This window comes from Stegodyphus dumicola, chromosome 1, assembly GCF_044657685.1.
Source record: "Stegodyphus dumicola isolate Sdum_Otavi_A_Nest chromosome 1, ASM4465768v1".
Lineage (NCBI taxonomy): Eukaryota > Metazoa > Arthropoda > Arachnida > Araneae > Eresidae > Stegodyphus > Stegodyphus dumicola.
This window is the reverse complement of record NC_140768.1, coordinates 202,008,636-202,030,558: the sequence shown is the minus strand read 5'-3', so window position 1 is coordinate 202,030,558 and position 21,923 is coordinate 202,008,636. Positions and strand designations below refer to the sequence as shown.

General features: G+C 31.2%; 1 protein-coding gene across 3 annotated transcripts in view; it reads left to right on the top strand.

The window, feature by feature from the left end:
* Positions 1-21,923, top strand: part of LOC118201726 (uncharacterized) — a 149,885-nt gene that overhangs the window by 74,830 nt on the left and 53,132 nt on the right. For all 3 annotated transcript variants that reach the window (XM_085824808.1, XM_085824797.1, XM_085824801.1), the window contains 2 exons: positions 12,616-12,808; positions 13,669-13,754. In XM_085824808.1, coding sequence (XP_085680934.1) covers positions 12,616-12,808; positions 13,669-13,754 — 279 coding nt within the window. The remainder of the gene's footprint in view (positions 1-12,615; positions 12,809-13,668; positions 13,755-21,923) is intronic.

The following is a 21,923-nucleotide window of genomic DNA, read 5'->3' as shown; positions in this document are numbered from 1 at the left end:
TAGCAAGAGCTTTTAATCGAATTTATGACTTTGACATTGTTTCAGTCTGGCAATATATATAGTTTGTCTAACATTTTATAAAGTTCGTGAAATGTTTCATTTAAAGAGTATCTATTACAGGCTTCGCTAATAGTTTTTTTTCATTTTCTATTGCATAGATGTCCAATTTAATTTTCTATAGCATTAGAATAAGCCCAGTTTTTGTTGTATTTATTATACATTACGCCATTTTTAGCAGTTATCTTAAGCTAAAGAATTTGAGATAGTTTCGGAAAATTCTTCAAAAAATTTTTATTTCTTTATTTCAGAAAATTTATTTTTACCAAAATAAAATGTTTTTTTAACAAAAGAAATTTCATTTTTTGACAAAAATGTACCATATTTATTCATGTATTTCTCCTTTATACCGTCCGGTGGCGAAGTGGCTAGCGCGTCGCGCAGTTGCACCACAGGTTTGGGGTTCGATCTCCGGGCTGCGCAAGGTTGACTCAGCCCTTCATCCCTTAAGTGGGACGATAAAATGAGTACTAAGTGCGCCTGGGGACTAAACACCAGAGGTCCAGCGACAAGATGACCACTTGCCCTGGGTATATGCTGATGCACTCCGGGGCCGAAATGTCAAGAAAACAGAAAAAGGGCACTGCAAACCCCCTTTCTATTTTACTAATTTTATCGCATGAAAATCGAGAAGGAAAAATTTAATTTCCGTATGATGGGGTTACAATAAGACCAAAACAAAAGAAAGTATTGTTTGGATAAACTACCGATAACTATCATTATATTATTTATTTAAAACAAAACCTTCATTCCAATAAGAATGCATAGTAATATCAACGTTTATAGATTATAACATTGTAATATAACAGTAACAATCTAATAGCATATCTTCATTTGTACTTCCTCTATATTGAATCTCACCTGCTCTTAATGTTGCATTCTGCTACTACCTAGACCTCAAATAATTTACCGTTGTGCTGTCTGTGTTGTCTGCTACAGCTTGAGAGTCTCTGAAATCATCTCTGTCTCCGTTCACTCTATTTTCTCATGCACAATGATCTCCAGAGAATTAGATGTCCCAGTTTCTTTGAAGCTCTTATAGTCCAGGCACGCAAAATGCACAACCAAATCAATTAGTAAGACAAAAACAATCACTATGTGAACGAATTCGTTTGGAAAAATTAGGGAAGCTCACTTTCTGAATGACTTGAAGAAGGCAAAAATTATGCGAATAATAGAAAGGTTTCAGAACCCTGTGTTTTAAAAAAAACTTAGGGAGAAATACGGGGGCAAATACAAAAGTACGGGAAAAAACTACGGGGAAAAGGGGCAAGTACGCGAATAAATATGTTATTAATTAAAAGTTGCGCACTTATAAACACCATGGGTTTTGTAAGCTTATCACAATCTTTCATGCCTCCGTTTTTGCAGGTTACTATTTTCTGGGTTACGTTATTCTGGTTATGGCAAAGCACTTTAGGGTTATTTGCGTACGGGAAGGGATTCTTTTGCGGATTCATGGATTGTTTTTCTGGCTGACAGGCTGGAACAAGTCTTATTTTATAGCATCAGAGTCATCAAAAAGAGATTTCTTACTACCCAATAATAGATAGGAAGCAAAATGTCTGGCTATAATTCTTGTTTAACTATCATTAGAAATACAAATAAAATAAGGAATGATAATAAAGTAATTTCGGAACCTTAAATTATACCCATTTTGTTCTGTATATAGATGTATGGATGTTCAAACTATAATCTATTATCTTTTCCTATACAGTTAAGGCAGGGGAATGAGAAATAAAAATAAAAAATATTTAAATCCTTTTCGTGTCAAGTTCTTGTTTTATTCAAAAATAAAGATTTAGTTCTGAGTTAACAAGATCAGATATTATTCATAATTATAAAGGAAAAAGACGTATTTGTGCAATTGTTCATATTTTTAAATCTTTATATTTTAAAAATTTTTTGAAATATTTTAAACGGTATATCCTTCTTTTCACTGCTGAACTAAATTTCTTTGGAGCATTATACTTCGGAAAGGTTTGAAAATTGAAGAAGCAGTTTCTTCACTAGTTCACAGTAAAAAATTTTCTCATTCACTGTACGATGTGTATATATGCCTTTTCCCGAGTCATGAAGTTTATTTCGAAGCAGAACACATGAAAAATCAGCGCTACCATTGCCACAATTCGAACATTGGTCTTCCAACTACTAGTTGCACGTGATTCCAACTGCATCACAAAGCCATACAGTAAGGCCAAAAAAAAAAAAAAAAAAAAAAAAAAAAAAAAAAAAAAATTGCGCGTTTTCCCCAATTTAAAGGCGACTGGAGGGAATAAAATCCAGGTGTCAAATTCTGATACGGACGAATTATCGCCCATCATATTTTAATGTGGGCGAAACTGCTAAAGTAACTATATTTTTTTTTCCTTTTTTTGAACCAGGAAACATAAATAACCACCGATACCTTTACCGGTGTTCGAACTCTAAACTTTTCGATGCTAGCCAGATGTTCTTCCAATTACAAAATAAAGGAAGCGGAAAGGAAGAAAATATTCCCTATATTCTCCCTTAATTAAAGTCCTTCTCCACCCGGAAGGAATCAGATACCGAATTCAGGTGGTGACGAATAACTTCCCTCATATTTTAGCCTGGTGCTAGTATAGACTAAGGGTGTTTAAATCTTTAGGATTTTTAAAGCAGTAATGCTGAAAAATTAACGATGCCTTTGCCAGAATTCGGAATCCGGATTCTCTGACTTCTGTCTGGATGTGCCTCCAGTGAAACCAAAAAGACTTTAATGGAGAAAAATGTTCCTCACAATTCAATTTCTTTTTAGCTCGCTTATTGCTTACTCAACTCATGAAGTATAACCAGCTTCATTTATTGTTTACCTATCAAATCCATTATATATCTGATTTTAATAGACAGATCAGTACCTTTAAGTTTACACAAAATACACACACTAAGGTATTAATAGCCAAAACACAATCATTTCTCGAAATGTTTTTGTTAGCTACAGACATTTTAAGAAGTCCTAATTTCTGTTGAGTAGGGCAACCTAAATAATATTCTGTGTTCCCTTGTTTTCATTACAAAATAGTGTTTATATAACTAGGAAACGAAAAACAATTGATTTCTGATCTTTGTCATATATGGCATTAGAAACATTTTGTATTGCTTTGCAGTAATCTGATTTTAAGGAAAGTTAAAAATAATACTGCAGTTTGTTTCGATTTCGTGACAAGAGAGGCGAGCAATTTTGAGTATGATAGTTGATAAGTTGCAGACACCGGTAAACAGGTAAATAAATGTACTGCAGTAAAAATATCTTTTGTATCTAGTAAGAAAAAATGTTTCCTGTTCCTTTAATGAGCTTAATCGTTTCAGAAGTTGCCGAAAGGCTTAGAATCTAAAATTAAGAAAAGCTGGAATATATAGTTAACAAAATTCATTATAGAAGGTCAGAGATAGCGATAGCTTTGGAAAAAGGATTGACTTTGTGCCCGGTTTTAAATGGTCCTTGACTGCTAAAGAAATAAATTGTAGATACACTGTCTACTGTCTGTAGTTTTTAAAGCTGTTTTATCAGTTGCACTTGGTTCCCATCTGTGCGAAGAAGAGCAAAAAATACGTTAGTCGCCTTTCCTTAGGGTGATGTAGAGAAAATGTGAGGCATAATTTTAATAGCAGTGTGCTTGTAATTGGCTTTAAAAGAGTCGTTTGATTGACTTTTGGACAATGTAAGAAGATGGGAGGCATGATCTTATCAGAAGTGTATTTTAATTAGTAATTAGTTAGAGTTAAACAGGAAAACGTTTGTAAAAAAAATGAGAGGACGAAGGCTGATTAAGTCTTCATGCGATGAGAACTTTTTATAGTCAATTACTGGAGGAAATTGCACTATTCTATGTTTCTTTACTCCATCGACGATGGATGTTCTATTGATGGTCAAAAGAAATAAAGAAAGCTAGGCTTTGGTTAGTTTAAAAAAAGCAACATTTGGAAGCAGCCGCTTTACAGCAAATGTCTTTGTAGTGTTAATGCATTCCTTTGCTGAATATTACAATAAGTATCAATGGAATGATAATGCTTTAAGAACTACGTAAAGTATGTTTATCAGGTCGATTTTGCCCTTACTGCAGGATTGATTGGACACTGTAAAATATCAGAAGCGTTCTCCTGATGAAAACTCTTTTCCACATTTGTGGCAGAAATTATGGCCGTCTAATGCTATGCGCAGTGATCTTTCTCGTATAAACGCACTGAAATGTTGAAAGTCATATGAATACAGAGATGTTCATTTTTAAACAAAGCTCATTTCTCATACATATGATGTAATATCAAACTTTTTATTTCGTGTTTTTTTCCTGAAAAATATGTGTCTAAGATAGATACAGTGTTTGGTTCACATTTTCGTACTCAGATCGAGTAATTGTGTGGTGCAGAGTTATGCGAACTTGACTGGAGACTCTGTATATCAGTTAAGAATTCAAATGATTCCATGAATATATCTAAGGACATTTAATCTTCAAAGTATTAGTACCACCTTTTACAGCATATCCTTTCGTCTCAAAACCTGAGATTTCAAGTGTGATTACCTAATATCACGGCAATTCTACGAAAACAGTATCAGATAAATCAGATAAATCAAAAAATGTTTCTCTCAGCAATACATTCTTTAGTTCTAATAAATGTTAAAAATTGTAGTTTTCCTGACTTAGTTTTAGCTGGAAAAATGTAATCACCAATCAGCTTTAATGACAACTGAGGAAAGTTGCGATAATTGCAATTATACATTGAGTAACAGGTTTCTTTTTGAACTCATTAATTTTGTTTCAAAACGTATTTAATGAGTCATGTAGGATTTCATCTTTTTCTTTTCATGGTTATATATCTTCATAACATGAATGATAAAATAAATTGAAAATTATTATTTCGCAAAATCAAGCATTGTGCACATATTTGGATAAATTATTACGTTACTGAATATTGTTTCTCTCAATCAATTTAATGGAAATTCATTTGAAGGTTTTACATTAAATATTCCAACGATGAAACTTATAACTACTATTCTAACTCAACTCTTCTCTTTTTTTAACAGCAATTTAACAAAATCGTTGAAATTGCCATGAGATCAAGGGTAACAAAATTATTGAAAATATTGCTATGAGAGCGAAATACCGCCTGAAACCACAGAGTGGTTTTGTTGAAAGTTGGTATTGTTCAATTTATTTAGAGTCACAGCGCTTTATTTCAGCATTTTCATTTTTTACTTACGTAATAACTTAATTAATGAAACATACGATTTTCTTGCAATTGCATCTGAAAACGCCTTAATCACAGTTTTTGGCTTCAGGTAAATGTTTATGGTTTAAGTTAATGTTTTGAGTTTCAGGTAAAATATTTTAACACTTAAAATGAAAAAACAATCTTTAGATAGTAAGTAATAATATTTTAATCAAAATTAAGAATCTAATTTGTTAGGTTAACATATTGAGCGTCGCCTGAGATAACCACTGACCTGACTTTGTTGTAAAAGTCTTATAGTGTTAATAGTCAGCCTGGCAGAAGGGATTATTCCTTCCGTATAAAAATATAAATATTACATGGGCATACAAGGCCTGTGTATAAGCATAGCCATGTTAATTACAGACATTGTCTTGTACAAGTTACATGAGATAGTTAATATAATCATGACAGTTATGTGCACATTTAAACATTATCTGATTTCATATCTACAATACTTTTACTGCTACTAGATGTAGGTTGCCGCAGGTAACATACTAGATGTATCAGGGGAAATAATTTCGGAAGATCATTACACGCGGGTAAACTGTTAGCACACTGACTAGGTGATAGGAAGATCAGTCTTTTTGTGGTGTGCGGCAAATGTCCTTAGATCATAGTCCTCTTCAAGTATTTTATAGTTGAAGAGATTAAATGAGTTTAAGTATTGACATTCAAATGCTTTATCGAAGAATTTTGTGTTTGTCTTGTTCAGATAAGTTTCAATGGTGTCAAGTCTGAGATCTTCATGAAGTGTGACATTTTTGAAAAAGTAATGTGCATTAGTGATGATGCGGAGAAAACGAATTTGAATTTTCTGTAATTTTAGGAAATCATTGTTTGTAGCAGAGATCCATGCAGGTGAAGCATAAACTAAAGTTAGTCTGATAATGAAGGTATAAACAAGACGTTTTTTTACTAGGATCCATACTTGAATGTTTTCCAACAATGGCGATTAGACTATTGATAACCTTATTTGCTTTGTTTCTAATCTTGTCAACTGAGCAATGAAGGTGTACGAAGTACCCTGAACTGGCATTCTGCCAATAACTATAGTTTTTTCTTTCTTTTCGACATTAAGTTCCGATAAGAGCATTTTAAAATGTGTTGGTGAAAAGTAAGAAGTTGAAGAGAGGAATGGAATTGTTAAAATGTTTGACATTAGATATTCTACTTATTTGCAAATTAAGAAAATATTCGAGATATATTTCATGGTGCTGTTATCAGTCTCAAAATCGTCAGCTTCTCATGATGCAGTCTACAGTTATTTACTTGGCACTGGTAGCCTGTATACAGATCAACTCAATTCTTCATCCAAGTATATTTCAAAATTGCACAAATCTCTCATAAAACGTGCTTTACGTTATTCTTGTATTTTCTTATTTATAAGCAAGTAAAAAAATGAAGAGGTAAGTAATTTACAAGTAAATCACGAGGTAGTTAAAGTAAAACAAGAAATTAGTTATATTGTCCACTTTTTTTTCAAAACAAGCATTTCAAGATCCCAGCTCCTTGTTTCGCTCGTAATATGCATCATCATCTTCCCCCAAAACTACTTTTCCTCTCTCTATTCGAAACTGAAGTCATTCTTTATCTATATGCCAACCACCCGCATTAAACGGAAATGAAGTGGGGAAAACATCATCAGAGATTTATACTTTTATAGTTACCTATATTGCCATGGTTAGAAGAGAAATTAAAGGAGGGGAAGCTTATTTTAAAAGAAAAAAATTATACCAGTGACGTAGCTTGGATTTAACTCAGAAACTAATTAGGAACATTAAAGTTGAAACAAAAGCAAGGAAAAGGTGCTTACGAATTGGTTTGACGCTAATCTAAGAATTTGAGAAAAATTATTTTTGTCAAACAAATCTTTCTTCAGAAGCGACAGAACTTCTACATCTGACAATATGACTGAAGTTTTATAAGACAGGTTGGTTCTCTTTGTTTCAGAAATGTGGACGTGATTTAAAGTGTTCGAGATCCTTAACAAAAAATTTCATAAACCTTTCTCTTTAATATTGTTCCACTCACAACATTACATCCATTGCTTAATTTTTTTTATAGATTCCGGCTTATAATGAGCACTTTTAGGACCAAAAATATGGTCGAAATTTATGAGTGCGCGTTATATGCCGGATATAAAAATGATGGATTAAAACTAGGGAAAAAATCAGCATACAGAAGTTACATTTTTACGTTTACTTATGCTGTTTATTTAAAAGAAACCTTTGAACTTAAAAATTTTTCATTATCGGATAACATGAAAAGTTCGTCATGTTCGTCTTCCGTTATATCTTCAGGCACATCATCGATTTCTGTTTCAACTTCTCCATCATTGTTAACCTAATCCATAAATAAATAACCATCATCCGTTCGATCGTTCACCAATACCAAACAGCCTTACTGCAGCATGATTTCCATTTTCTTACGCAAACTGAATAACATTGCATTTGAAACAAGCACTGTGCTATTTCGTTTGGCAGGAATTGTATTTACTACTAAAAGGAACATAAGATCAACTATATTTCAACTAAAACCTTCGATGCTCACTTCATAATCATGGCTTCTAATGACTACAGAAAGAGAAAACATCTGAATCCTGATTCCGCGAATCCTTTCGAATTGAAAGTGAATTCTTTCTCAAAATTTTTCTCGAAACTCTAAAATAGCATTCTTTTGTACACTTATTGATTACAATACACCCTCTCTGCAAGAATATTTACTACCTCAAGCATTTAACCCATACATATTGTTGCGTGCGTACGGGTTCGTTATGAAATGAATGCACAAGTCCGATGAAAAATGAACAAAAATTTATTATTATCACAACAAAAATGCTTAAATTTTCTCAAATTATCATGCAGTATTACAATATCTCACAGTAGTTTTCTTTTAACTACTCAAATGTCCAATAGAACGTAATTCAAAAAAGCTAAAGAACGCTAATCCGCGAATTCGCTACAATCAACAACAGTAGTTTTCTAAACAACAACAAACTAAGCAACTACTACAAACTGAGATGTTTTCCTCCTTTTATAAGATTTTAAAATCACGCGCTAGAATTTTCCAGTACTTTCTCGGAATCAAAAAGAGATATTTATTTATTTAATGCACGCGCTCTTGTATTTTCAATTTTCCGGCTTAGCTTTCTTTTAATATTCGTCACGCGCTGCACTGCGCGAGAAATAAAACCATTTAATTTATAATTGAACTAACATTAGCTTTTTAAATACCAAATTCGTAACAATATATTGTTCCGCTTATCGCTTGTCGATTCGGTATACCATTCTTCGGAAGGCAAATCGTCAGATAAGTGACCTAAAAAATAATAGCACTGCACATGTATCTTTTAGGTTTCGTGAAGAACTGGGTGCGCGTTATGCGGCGAATATACCTACAAATTAAATATAGCTTGAAATTATAGACGCTTGCTGAACTCTCTAATGACGTCTATCTCTTTGAAATGACTACTTTAGAAATGACCAATAGTTTTTAGGACATAGGGCTTTCTTCGGAATAAACATCAATTGAAGATCGCTTTAGGTTACATTTATTATATTCGTCGAGTTAAGAGACGTACTTCTAGCAAAAGTTTGCAAAACATACTTTATTTTGGGAAAGCAAAGCCATGTCAGCTTTCCTCGAATGAAGCTTTTCCATTAGGTAGGTATTCGATATAAATTTTTTATATTACATCAAAACTTATCTAAATTTTGAAAGTTTAAAAAGTCTACTTTTTCTGTTAGGGTTCCATATATTACAGCAAAAAACCTGCTTTTTATATGCATTTTTAATGAATTTATTATCATTATTCCTTCTTTCTTTGCACTACTTGCGATTATTCAAAAGCTTTATTTAAATAAGGTTTTCGTGAAAAGAAGCCACACAAACTTTATTACTTTAAGTAAACATATATTTGCTATTAGGAAGTTTCTCTAAATAATGTACACAGTTTTATGAGAACAGGTTCAAGCAATGAAAAATGGAATGAGTTGGAAATGCAAAATAAAATTTTTTACGTGATGTCCGTAGAGAAGAGATAGCAACTAAAAAAAAAACGTTCATTGTTCTTTAATCAGTTAAACGCTAAATATTTTCTTCATCGTTACCTGCAAAACTGGTGCAAATATAGTTAAATATGTCGCTGACTTGAATCCTTTTTCAGCACATACATCTGAGAGATATTAAATATTGTCTAAATTTCAGTAATGAACACCGCTACGGTTGACTTTCGAGGTAATCCTACGGAGTTTAGCTATCAACCCTTAGAAGGGTATTTATATTCTGTGAGCATTGTTAGGCTGCATTTAAGTAATAAGGGAACTTAAGATATGTAATGATTCAAAATGCAGTCAGATAACTATATTTAGTTACCAGCTGTGCATTCATACGGTTGCCCCTATCATGTTATCCTATACGATGGCTCTATTGCATATTTATGAGAGTTTAACAGACATACAACAGGATACGCGACATACAACAGGATTTCGCGCTAAAACGCGACATACAACAGGATTTCTCAAAATGAGGAATATATATTAATATATTAAAGTTGCAATCCATTCTACATCAAATATATGGAGGACTCTGAATTTCAAATTATTATATTACACATGATTCGCTTATAGTAGGTTTTACAACATATGTACGTATTTCTATACTACAATTCATATGCTACAATGCTTGCATGCTCCTGTTCTCTTACGATTTATTCTCTGTTTTTTGTATATGGATGACTTATATATATATTTATAGACGTCATAGCTGAGATATATTCTAATCTTTGCAATATTTACATAACTCTAGTTATGAAATGTAAGAGATGCTCTCCCAGTTCTACTGTACACTCCGTCTTCTAAATAATGCATTGTATACAATACACACAACAATGCATGCTTATTACTGAACCATAATATTTTACATAAAACGCGATACACGTTATTATACCAAGAAAACCACACATTTCATTTACTGGGCAATGCCAGTGATTGACACATCCTCAGCTCTACATTATATGCATACTTTAATTACATTATTGCACTATACTACAATGTTGAAATCACGCTGCGGTATAGCGTTAGCACATTATTATACACTAACTGCTGAGGCAATAGTTCTATTGCAGCTGGGTGCTTGGGCTCGTTGCTTTCTCTAGTGAGCTTTGTAATTAAGTTCATAACAAACTTAGAGAAAAACTTTTTGTTGAAAAGAGAAATGAATTGTTGAGAGAAAAGCCGATTATGAAAAGCGATAAAAGTTAAGCTGAAAGTCAGCAATGTAAAGTACGCTACCTTCAGGAAACACGTGCTCGACTATGACGTATAAGCATACTCTTAGATATTTCATGTAATATTATACATACAACAGTATACATATACAAACATTTTAAAAAATTGCATATTATTATAAATGCACGATTCTCATATACATAGGAATCCATAAAGTCCCTGTAGAACTTGATTATATTATTGTTAAAAGCCGGTAAAATATAAGTGCTGTATAATTTCATAGTGGTTATTATGCGTATATCAAACTTTTTTCTCAACGATTTATTTTGGTTTAGTATACATACAATATGGTACACACGGTATGAATTGGGGGTCCGAAACTCTTCATGGCACATCTTTATGTAGAGTTGAAGCAGAACAGCCCGAAAATGAATGTCTGGTGTAAGATTCTGCGTGACAAGATTTTAGAACTATTTTCTTCAATGAACGAAAAATAATAGCTAGAGTTTATCCCGGTATATAGATTAATTGCATTTACCTACAGCCAAAAGATAGCCAACCAGAGGTAATTTTGTCGCATGTAGAACTTGTGTCACTTGTAAAGTTTTTTAATCTTGCTTATGAAAGTGTAACTAGTACCAAAGGTATAAATTGCTGCATTCCTAAATAAAATACAGTTAAATTAGTTCAGAGCCTTTGTGAACAACTTGCATTTCTAATCGGTACACGTTAGGAACCTGTATTTAATTCTTTACATACAATAATCTAAGACTTTTTTTTACAGTATAATACATATCATAATTCATTCGTAGTTTTATGCATATAGTCTCAAATATATTATTCATAGTCTTATATATATTATTATAGTCTAATATATATTATTCATATTCTAATATATATTATTAATATTCTAATATATATTATTAATATTCTAATATATATTATTAATATTCTAATATATATTATTATAGCCTAATATATATTATTCATATTCTAATTTATATTATTCATATTCTAATATATATTATTCATAGTCATAATATTAAATATGAGATATTATTCACAAAAAATTGCGTTACATATTTACTAAGCTTTACAATAGGACAAATATCCTTGGCTGCATTCTGCTTATAAATACTTCAAGGCATCTGGAACCTTTAAATGTATTTGTAGCTTGTCTATAAAGTACCAATACTAATGACCATATTACAGTTCTTATTGCTACATAATTTTTACAGTCACTGTTTGAGTCTTGTGATGGTTATATACTCAAAGAAGCTATCACATTCTCATGCTTGCTAAGGAATCTGATGCCTATTCACCTAATATTTTTATATTAAATAGAGATTAATGTAATCGTATTAAATAAAATATGGCTATTAATTATCTTTTCAGCTGGTAGTGAGATATTATTAATTATTAATATAATACCAAATTTTATATTCATATTTTTGCTCTACGATAGTGGTTCCTAGTCGTTTTTCTTTCGTGGACCCTATAATAAAATTTATAGTGCATCCCTAACTACAACTCTCAGAACTTAAGTGATCCCCACCCCATCTCCATTGCTCTAGCTACAGATCTTATTGTTGTATTATTTTAATCTCATAAAATTATTAACTTGCAATGTAATAAAGTTAGAAAAGTATAATAAAGCAAAACACTGTTATTGCATCATTTATTTCAAATAAACGCAATGATAACGTATAGTATTTTTAAACCAAAGCGCAACATTTTTAATATACTGTTATTATTTCGACTTTTAGCGTTCGTATAAAGGAAAGAGGACAATAAGTGAAATAATGAATTCATTAACTATTGATGAGGTCTATCTAGTCTTATACGTAAAAAACGTTAAGAAATCTTGCAGTAGTGTTGTATCCCAAATAAATTGCCAAGTTTAGTATGAATTAATACATAGATTCTTTCATACTAAATTTAAGATGAATATTAAAACTCCATCTGTAAGAAAAAGGTCACTCAACTGGAAGTAACTGCAAAACAGAAGTTAAAGAAATGCATTTGTTCCCAACTTTCATGACTATATTGCATCAAGTAATTTCTTTTCATATGAAACTTATTTAATTTCCATTTTTAGTGAAATCTCCAACACCTGGAGCAGGAACGACATCTCCCTTCTTCAGGCCATCAAAAATTCCGCCCTCTGTGCCACCGAAGCCGACTCCAGCAGTTAATACGAACGTTCCGTTTACTCCGAAGACGCCAAAAACGCCTCCACCTTCCGAAGGACCAGCACTGGGACAGTGCTCAGACTGCGGTAGAAGTGTCACGTGAGTTCTTTGTCGCTGTTATTGGTACTGGGCCAGGTCTCTAAAACAAAGGGGCCAGTTATAATAGTGCCCGTCTGAGGGATTGGTTTGGTTTAGTTGATTCTGGCAAAGCATACTAAGGCTATCTGCATAAGGGCAGGGATGCTCTCGTGGAGTATTTTCAAAGGGAAACCGGAGGAACAAGGGAAAACTACGAAAACGCCTATGCAGTCAGCCCGTTTGCCTATAATCGAACCCAAGTCGCAAATACCAGTGTTCAGCGATTTTACCGCTCGGCTGCTGACGGGCTTGCCTTTGAGGGAACTTCTGGACTCATTTTTGTTAGCTGATTTCACAAAATTGTGCTATAATAAATTTAGGATTTATTGTAACTTAATTTCTTTAATAACTTAAGCTGTGATTTATTTTAGTTTAAAAATTAATCTTTTTTTTTTACATTTTCTAATTCCTACATTTTTCTGTCTAGTACAGACTACCTAACTGAAACTGTCAAAGTGTCAAATTAAGTTACTGTTTGGGCTTAAATAAACAGCTTACACTTAATTAAATGAACATAATGTAAAATTATTTGAGCTGCAGTTTATAGTCTAATTTAAATAATGTACAGGAGAAAGATTGAAATGTTGGCTAATTTGTGAACCAGCTCACTGCTAGCTCTACCAATTTTTAGTATAAACAATTAGACAACTAAAACTCTTTTGCCTCTTATATATACTTTCAGTCACCTCTAAGAATGCAAGAATTTCACAGTAGCTCTTACGTTTACGCCTTTTGTAAGAATAAGTAATATTATATGTAAGTTTAAATTCATTAAAAAAATTCAGATTTTACTAATTATTTACTCTTTTTCTTTTATGTAGCGGACACTGTGTCAATTTGAATGACAGAATCTTACACGAAGAGTGCTTCAAATGTAGTACATGTGGCTGTTGTTTGAAAAATGTTGGTAAGTAGCATTTATATGAAAGGCTTCAGTGCTGTTTTGGCAATGAATAATTAGAATGTGTCAGAAATGTAGTATTAGAACGCTTAGGAAACATTCGCTTAAAAAGGTAACTTGAAAAGGTAATTCAGTAATTAATATGCTCTAAAATCGATTTAAGAGAATGAAAAGAAAACTAAGAACAACAATAATTCATTCCTTCATTTAAGGTAAAACTGAAAGGAAAAAAAATGAAAACTAAACCATGAATGCAGTATGGAATAGAACCATTTTTATTTATTACACGATGCTTACTTATAAACGTTATCAGTTAGATATATTAAAAATTAAATATACGTTTGAAGGCATCTACAGTTAAATTAACGAACAGAATTAAGCCATATTTCATATACAGATTGTGAAAGGAATGCAGAGATGGATTCCAGAAAACAAAGTACTAAAATTCGCCGATGGGAGAGAATTTGGCGCTGTCGGAACCAAGATTGGACAATGATTACACTAAACGCTCGGAAAATAGATTAAGCAAAACTTCATTAATGTTTCAGTTAGTTAAATATGCGCATACAGAAATGAATAGCATACGGTACCAGGACTTAGAATAGAAGGGCTAGCTCATAGAGCTTTTCCCCCTGAAGCAGAAAGGGAGAAGTGATGACGTGGTCATGATGACACCATGGACCTTAGAGATAGACTAACCCAGTGGACGGGGCGCGCGTCACCGACATGTCCGCAAGAAAGAGTAGGGACGATCTGGTTTACTTTAACACTGAAACCTATGGCGTTTGTATCACCTAACTGTTTTTAATTATTAAATGTGATACGTTGTATAGTGATGAGATTATGAAAGTCACAGTTTTTTTCAAATAGGATTTAATATATCTCATTAAAGCACTTTTTACTGTATTTCGCGCATTTTTTTAACACGTAATTCTTGTACAAACATCTTTACTTTGGTAAACCTTAAAAACTTTAAGCACCAAATTTATAAAATTAATTTTGCGTAAAAATAAAGTGAAATTAAATAAGATTGATAGTACGTGATGCTTTGAAATAAATAAGGTAAAATTAAACAAGATCTGATATTTTTTTTTAAAAAAATTTAATGAACATTTTCAGGCAGTGATTTTCAAAACTATAATAACATTGCAAAACAATTATTTATTTGATTATATCATGATTAAATTGATTATTTATTTTAGTAATTTATAAAATTCGGAGCACAAAATTTGAGTGTAATGAAGGGGGAAAAAAGACAAAATAAAATATTTTATATTACGTCCAAAAGGAACCTTTTTTAACGTCTTGTGTATATTTATTGAATATCACGTTCTTCGCCTGTAAACCACATACATTTGAAAACAGCATATCTTTAGAATTTCTGCACTGGAGATAAAAAAAGTTATTTTCCGTACAGTGTTACCATTGCTCGCTTTGAACTCGTTGAGTTTGTTAATCAAAAATTCGTTAAAGTTTTACAAAATATGAAATAGATTAAAACAAATTCGAAATTCGACCGTCGAGATGCCCATGTTCGGGTGGAGGATTACATTATTCAAAATCTGAGGGCCCTAGATACCGTCGTTTTTCTCACAGTGCGAGAAACATGCATGTATTCATGCAAATTCTTCATTATTTAATTTCTTTAAATATAATACAGGGCGATAATATTTGGTAACAGCAATTTGCAAGGAGACACGGACATTTATGGTGAAACAGCGCCAAAAAACCGCTTCGAGCTAATAAATTAAATTAACAGTAAATAAAAAAAAATCTCATGCAGAACTAATAATAAATTAAAAAAATAATCACTATAAAATACAAGCAAAATTAATTATTACGGTTAAATACAATTTTAATATTAGAATTAAATGCATAAAAATTAAGGAGTCGAAAGTGTTTATCACTATGATGTATTATGAAATATAATTGAAATAAAATTCCTTTATAGAAATTGTTCTATAATACTCATCTATGATTTTAAAAAAGCAGCACAATTTAGAATTTTAAACGAAACTTTCAAAAATTCGTTTTTCAATATTTTAGTATTTTTTACTTATTTACACCAATATAAAGCATAAAAATTGCAAGAGAAAATTGCTTGTTTGAAATTTTCTATTAGTTCAGATTTAAAATATTATTTCCTAAAAGAAGTAGTTACAAATTTCTTTACAGCATAGGAAAAGTTAAAAAAAATATCCAGCCCTGAAAGCGTGCAATAGCTTTATAATTATTTGGAACGTTCATTGTGCTTGATAAATATGCTAAATTTTTAAAAATCAATTTCAGTTTCAAAAATAAAAATATGTAGAAATTCTAATTTGTGAAATGAGGCGCTACCACAAGCTTTTTCCTGACAATTATACACGCTGCAATAGGGAACCACTGTTAAATTTCTGCAAGTCGTCCCTACTCCTCCGGATGTGATCAAGGTGACAGCCGGGAACGCGTCAGGCGAGGGAGAAAACCCATTTGGGTTGGTCTATTTCTTATAAGGTCCATGGTCCATTCATAGCTTGGAAATTAGCGTTTTTGAACCAGCGTTTAAAATGAGCTGTGTGTAAAAGATAGCTATAATTTGGAAGAGACAATGTTACTGCTTTATGCATTTTAGACTGAACCATTAAAAAATTTAATAATACGAGTACTTACTCAATTTTAAAATAATAGATAAAATGTGCTACTCTTTTAACATAAAGTTCCGTGGGGTTTTTTTTTAATTTTTATTTGCAGGTTTTTTTATTTAATGCACGTTTATTTCTAATCATTTCTTTATCTGCATGTCAACTGAGAGAATTTTTATACTGCTTCTAAGATAACTATAATAGCAGCTATTTAAATTTACTCAAAAAACAATTTTACATTGACATAGTTTTAAACATATATGGCAACATTTCTGCTACTCAGAGTATATAATACACTACTTTTAATTTTTCAAAAGTATGAGTAAAGGAAGCAGGTCTTTTTATGCCAATTACTTTGATGTTTTATACTATTATATTTTATCTAGAATGCTAATCTAGCACAAAATCTAATCAATAATTAGTTACAAAGGATACAATAAGAATAACTTTAACAAGTACTTAACAAAATTAGTTTGTTAAATACTTGTTATTCTTGTTGGTACTATTTTGGTACTATTCATAATACCGAAGATATTATTGATTAACTCATAGAAGTCAGATGGTTTTTGGTTTCCTGTGGGGTGGAGTATACCTTTTGCGGTACTTTTTGAAAATAATGTTTTCTCTGGAGCGACCTTTTGTCTCTCGTTTCCCTTGACCATTAAATAATTCGGTTTTAGTTTGTGACACAATTTGATTTTTTCTTAATCTATATTTAAAACCTCTTTAATAATATCAAAATTTAAAACAGTTCCATCTTCTAAAACAAATCCTTTATCTAAAACGTGGTTTATCAGTAATTTGAGACAGAGCGCGAAATAAGACCTCTGGTTAAAACAAACTGCACATTTTGAAAAGAACAGAGAATTTGGTCCAGTTTAGAGTCATAGCAGAATTTTCAATCTGTATGCATTTCGTCGAAACTGAGAACGCATATTTTTTCTACAGAATACAAATATTCGCCTCTTTCCTTCTTTAGAGTAAGAACATTACTTTGAATTCTCGGACTACACTAAAATTTAGCGCACCATTTCTTTAATTTGCTAATACTAGGTAAAGATATTCCAATTTTTTCTTAATTTTTTTTCTTTCCAAAAATCATAGCTTTAAGATGACAGAGCTCTTATGACAATGCAACGTGAAATATCTTCACTAGTCCACCTGATTTTTTCCTTCCTTTTCAGTAATACATTAATCTGCGTCTTTATAAAAATAGGCTTTAGACATTTTTCCAAATTCTCCGATTTGTGCTTCCCCTTCTCCAAAATCTCGCTATTTTGAGATTTTAATTTCTGATACCAATTTCTGTGTAGATGTCTTCCACCTTCTTTGCCGCTGAACAAACATTCTAAAATTTTTTTTTCTCTATTTTTCAATACTTTAATACAATTTTCTAAGGATATTATTTTGTTCTTCAAATTATCAATGCATTTTTGTTTATCCTTAAACTTAGGGTATACTTAGGGTATCTACATTTTCATTTGTGAGTTTTATTTCAAAATCATTAAAATTTGATTTATTATTGCCATCATAATTTACTTTCGGCACAGCATTCCATTTCAACAGTTTCTTTTTGTGGCTATCCAAACGAGATATTTTCATATCATCTTCATAAACACTGCATAGAAAATGTTCGTTGCAGATTTTTCTGCTCTTCACATTAATAGAATCTTGTCTTTGACATTTGTGTATCCATTCTTTCGTCAAAAGCAAAATCTCATTTGGATCCTTTGGTCCCATAAAATAAAATATCTCATCCTTTCGTACTTTTGTAAGTGCTACGGCACGTTGCTACAGCGCAAAAAGCCATATTACGTAAACGATACTTTACAATATAGAATTTAAAAGAAAAACTGACTAAAATTACATATATATATATATAGATTATTTTAAATATATACATTATTAGAAAACAGATATATATATGATTAAAATTAATTTGTAATATGTAACCTCTAGAAAATCGTCTCGCAGCTGAATGAAACTACAGTTTTAAACGCGGGAAATCAGAACAGGTGGCATCACAGTGACGTCAGATTACTGCCTGTTAAGTCCCCCCATTAGGCTCGCGTCGGCGAGGAGTCGAACAAAGAAATGAGCTAGCCCTTTCTATTTATCCCTGATACGGTACGAAAGTCACAAAATATTTGCACTTAATTTTCTATTTATATGCAAGCAATCTCTTTATATCATTCCATCAAGCATCGATGAAGAATCTTACTACGCATATCATCTGCTGTCTGATAATCGCAGGTGGTAAGGTAGTTTATTTCGTTCTCCTGTTTAAGCGTTCTTTTGGTTCTGCTGTAAAATATGCATGTACTGTGTTTGCATACTTATTATGGAAGTTTTCCAAATAAAAAAACGACATTGCGTTCATCTCTGCAGATAATGTTTGAAAGAGGCAATACGCTAATTTTCAGCGAATGAGAAAGACTTTGCTATTGTTAAACTTTCGTCGAGTCTCTCTTGCAGTAGACTTAGCTTTATCTTCTTAAAAAATCAAATCAAGTCAGCTAGTGAAAGTTGATCGCCTGGTGGTTAAAGTTCGTTTCAAATTATATAGCCTATGACAAGAATTGTTTGCATTAATGGTTTGGTTATTTTACAACACTTTAAACTAAATAACATTTTTCATGTATAGCTTATGGAAAAGAAACCATATTTTGCATGAAATCCCTATTTTTCTCAGAGCTTTTCTTTTGTGGTCAATCGCAGTCTAGTTTGATTCAGTGTGCAGACACGGTGCTCTTAGCTGCAATCTAGTTTGAGTAACACCAGCATAAAAATGTTTTTCTCATTTGCAGTCATAATATTTTTTACGAAAGGCTCCACTTTGTTTTATATAACAAGAGAAATGCAAATGATTGCTCGTAGTTAAAGGTTTGAAATTGTGAGTTCATGTGGAACCCAAACGCTTGCAGGAAAATATGTCCCTATTGATTTCAAATAATATGTTGCTATTGACAATGCTCGTAAAAGCTCATTCTGTTAACACCTATATGTGACAGTTTCTCTATATGATTTTAAAGATCTTCAATTCACCATTTTCCGTCCCCATTGGTCGTTCACTTCTGGGTTCTGTTTAAAATTTTAACTAAGCTTTTCTTGATAACGGCACTAAATAGGTGCCATTATGCTATGCATGCGCAAAAAGTAAAAGAAGACAACACCGAGAAAATGTGTAAGGTGGTTCGTGTGGTTTAGTGGTTAGCAAATGCAACTAGTAGTTGAAAAATTCATCATTCTCTTCTCAGCGCAAATGAATTTTAATGTTTTCTATTAAGAAAACTAATCCTTACATTGCATAATATTACCCTGTTTCCAAGTTTTCAACATTACACTGCATATTTTCAGAATATTTTAATTTTGAGTAACACAACGTGTAGAAAAAAATTACATTAAGGCCTTTTCCAACTAAACAAAGTTTAATAAATTTGACTAATAAAAAATTATATATTTTATACGTAATGGAGTAAACAGAAATTTAATTAGCATTCTTTTCGGGGTTTAAAAATATTGTTAATTAATAATTAAATAACATTCAATCTCTTCCCGCAAAATCACCGAACAAAGTATAATATTTTTACTGAAAGTAAAATTAATTCACAAAATTCAATTTCTTGGAAAAAATCTCATGAACAGCGTCAGTTTAAACAGGAATTTTTTCCAGTTTAGTATAAAATTCCCTATCAGAAATTTACTGAATTTTCTAAGAAAATGATATTAATTAAAGATAAAAATAAAATGAATTTTTAAATTTTATTATTCAAAATTTAAATAGAATGCTTATTTGAGACTAGTTAGAATCTAAAGCATTTGTTATTTTCTATTTGTAAGAAAGTTTATAAAGTTTTAATAAAGATGAAAAAATGCATTTATCGATTTATAAACTGGAAAATTAACTAACTTAAAGCTACAAATGAGTTTACTACAGATATTTCTGAAAACGCATTTACGTAATAAAATAAGATCAAATTCGAAATATAGATATATAACTCTACAAAGCTTTTCTTCATTTCACAGAAATATTTACTAAGGAAGAAAAATTCGTTAAAAGAATTCGTCTCTTAAAAATAAAGAAGATAATTTTTTCCTTCTATGTATTTAATTACGCATTGTTTTATTTTTATAAATTGATTTGTAGCGTGTTTACTGCAAAAATGAAAGTTCTGATAATTAATAGTTATTGTTTTACGCTGAAGTAAAATAAAATCGTGTTTTGTGAATTTTCCCTTTTTTATTTTATAAATATTATTTCTGGTTTTTTAATTTAAAGAAACTTAAAATTCTAATTAATGGTTTTGTTTCTTTACTCATTTATTATTCAGAAATTATTTTATCCCATTCTTTCTAATTTATTTTGAAACATAGTTGTCAAACAATACTTGTTCATTTCTTCGGCTGGAAAAAATGTTTTTCTCAACCTTATAAATTAATTTCAAATCAATACAACAAAATTGTTAATATTAAATAATTCCGAAAACAAAACAATTTTGCACCGAGTGGCATCAGAAATAATTTTTATTAGTATTAATAAGGATACACATATTCAGATGTATTATTCAATACGCGCAATACAAATTAAACACATTTAAAAAAAGAATACACAAACAGTTGCAGCACATACCTCATTATAAAATTTTGCCGTATTCATTACATTTTAATTTGCATGTGGAATACAAGCGTTTACAACCAGTAGAATTAGATATTTTGCAACTGGCCTTATTTGCAACTGTAAAAATCTGATGTGTACACCACATGACTTCCTTGTACGGAATATTAAATTATACGCATTTTTTCTTGCATTTCGTTTAAACTTATTGGATTGAATTAAATCTACTTCGCCTACAGCGCATAAACCACAATAGAATAAATGCAATCTTTAAAATTCACGCTAGTATTTGTTTATCCTAGCGACACGCTGGAGCTAGATTCACTTAACAGTATTATATTTCGTTCATATTATAACTCATAATTCACAAAATTTATATCATTTAAAGAATAGAATTATCTAATCGTTGCCACATGTTCTATTCAAATACTATAATAAAGCTAGAATGATGTATAAAAGAAATTAAGCAAACAAAACGAAAAAGAAACAATTTTTCACAGACAATTGAGTATTTCTCATTCAATTAATTCCGTTTTCACTTCGCGAGAAGGCAAAGATACATAAAAACTCAAAATATCTATATTAAAAATTACGAAGTAAATCTTAAACACTTATTTCCTCGAAAAAATTCCAGAAAGGATTAAGCATGATTTAAATGGCAATAATAAATGAAGGCGTCATCTTTGTTGTTGCGAAGCTAAGTTTCTCTAGATTGGCAACAAATCCACTAGTCTGCTGTTTCAAATGTAAACAATTAATGACCGCCATAAAAAAAAGGGCACTTAAACAACTTTAAAATTGTTGATAATTCTAAAAATAATGCATACAGATTTACTAAAGGCATAAAAACCTTAACCGGAAGATAAAAAGAACATAATTCAATCATTTTTAAAGCAAAAAATGCACAATTTACAAACATATACAAGTAATGAGACT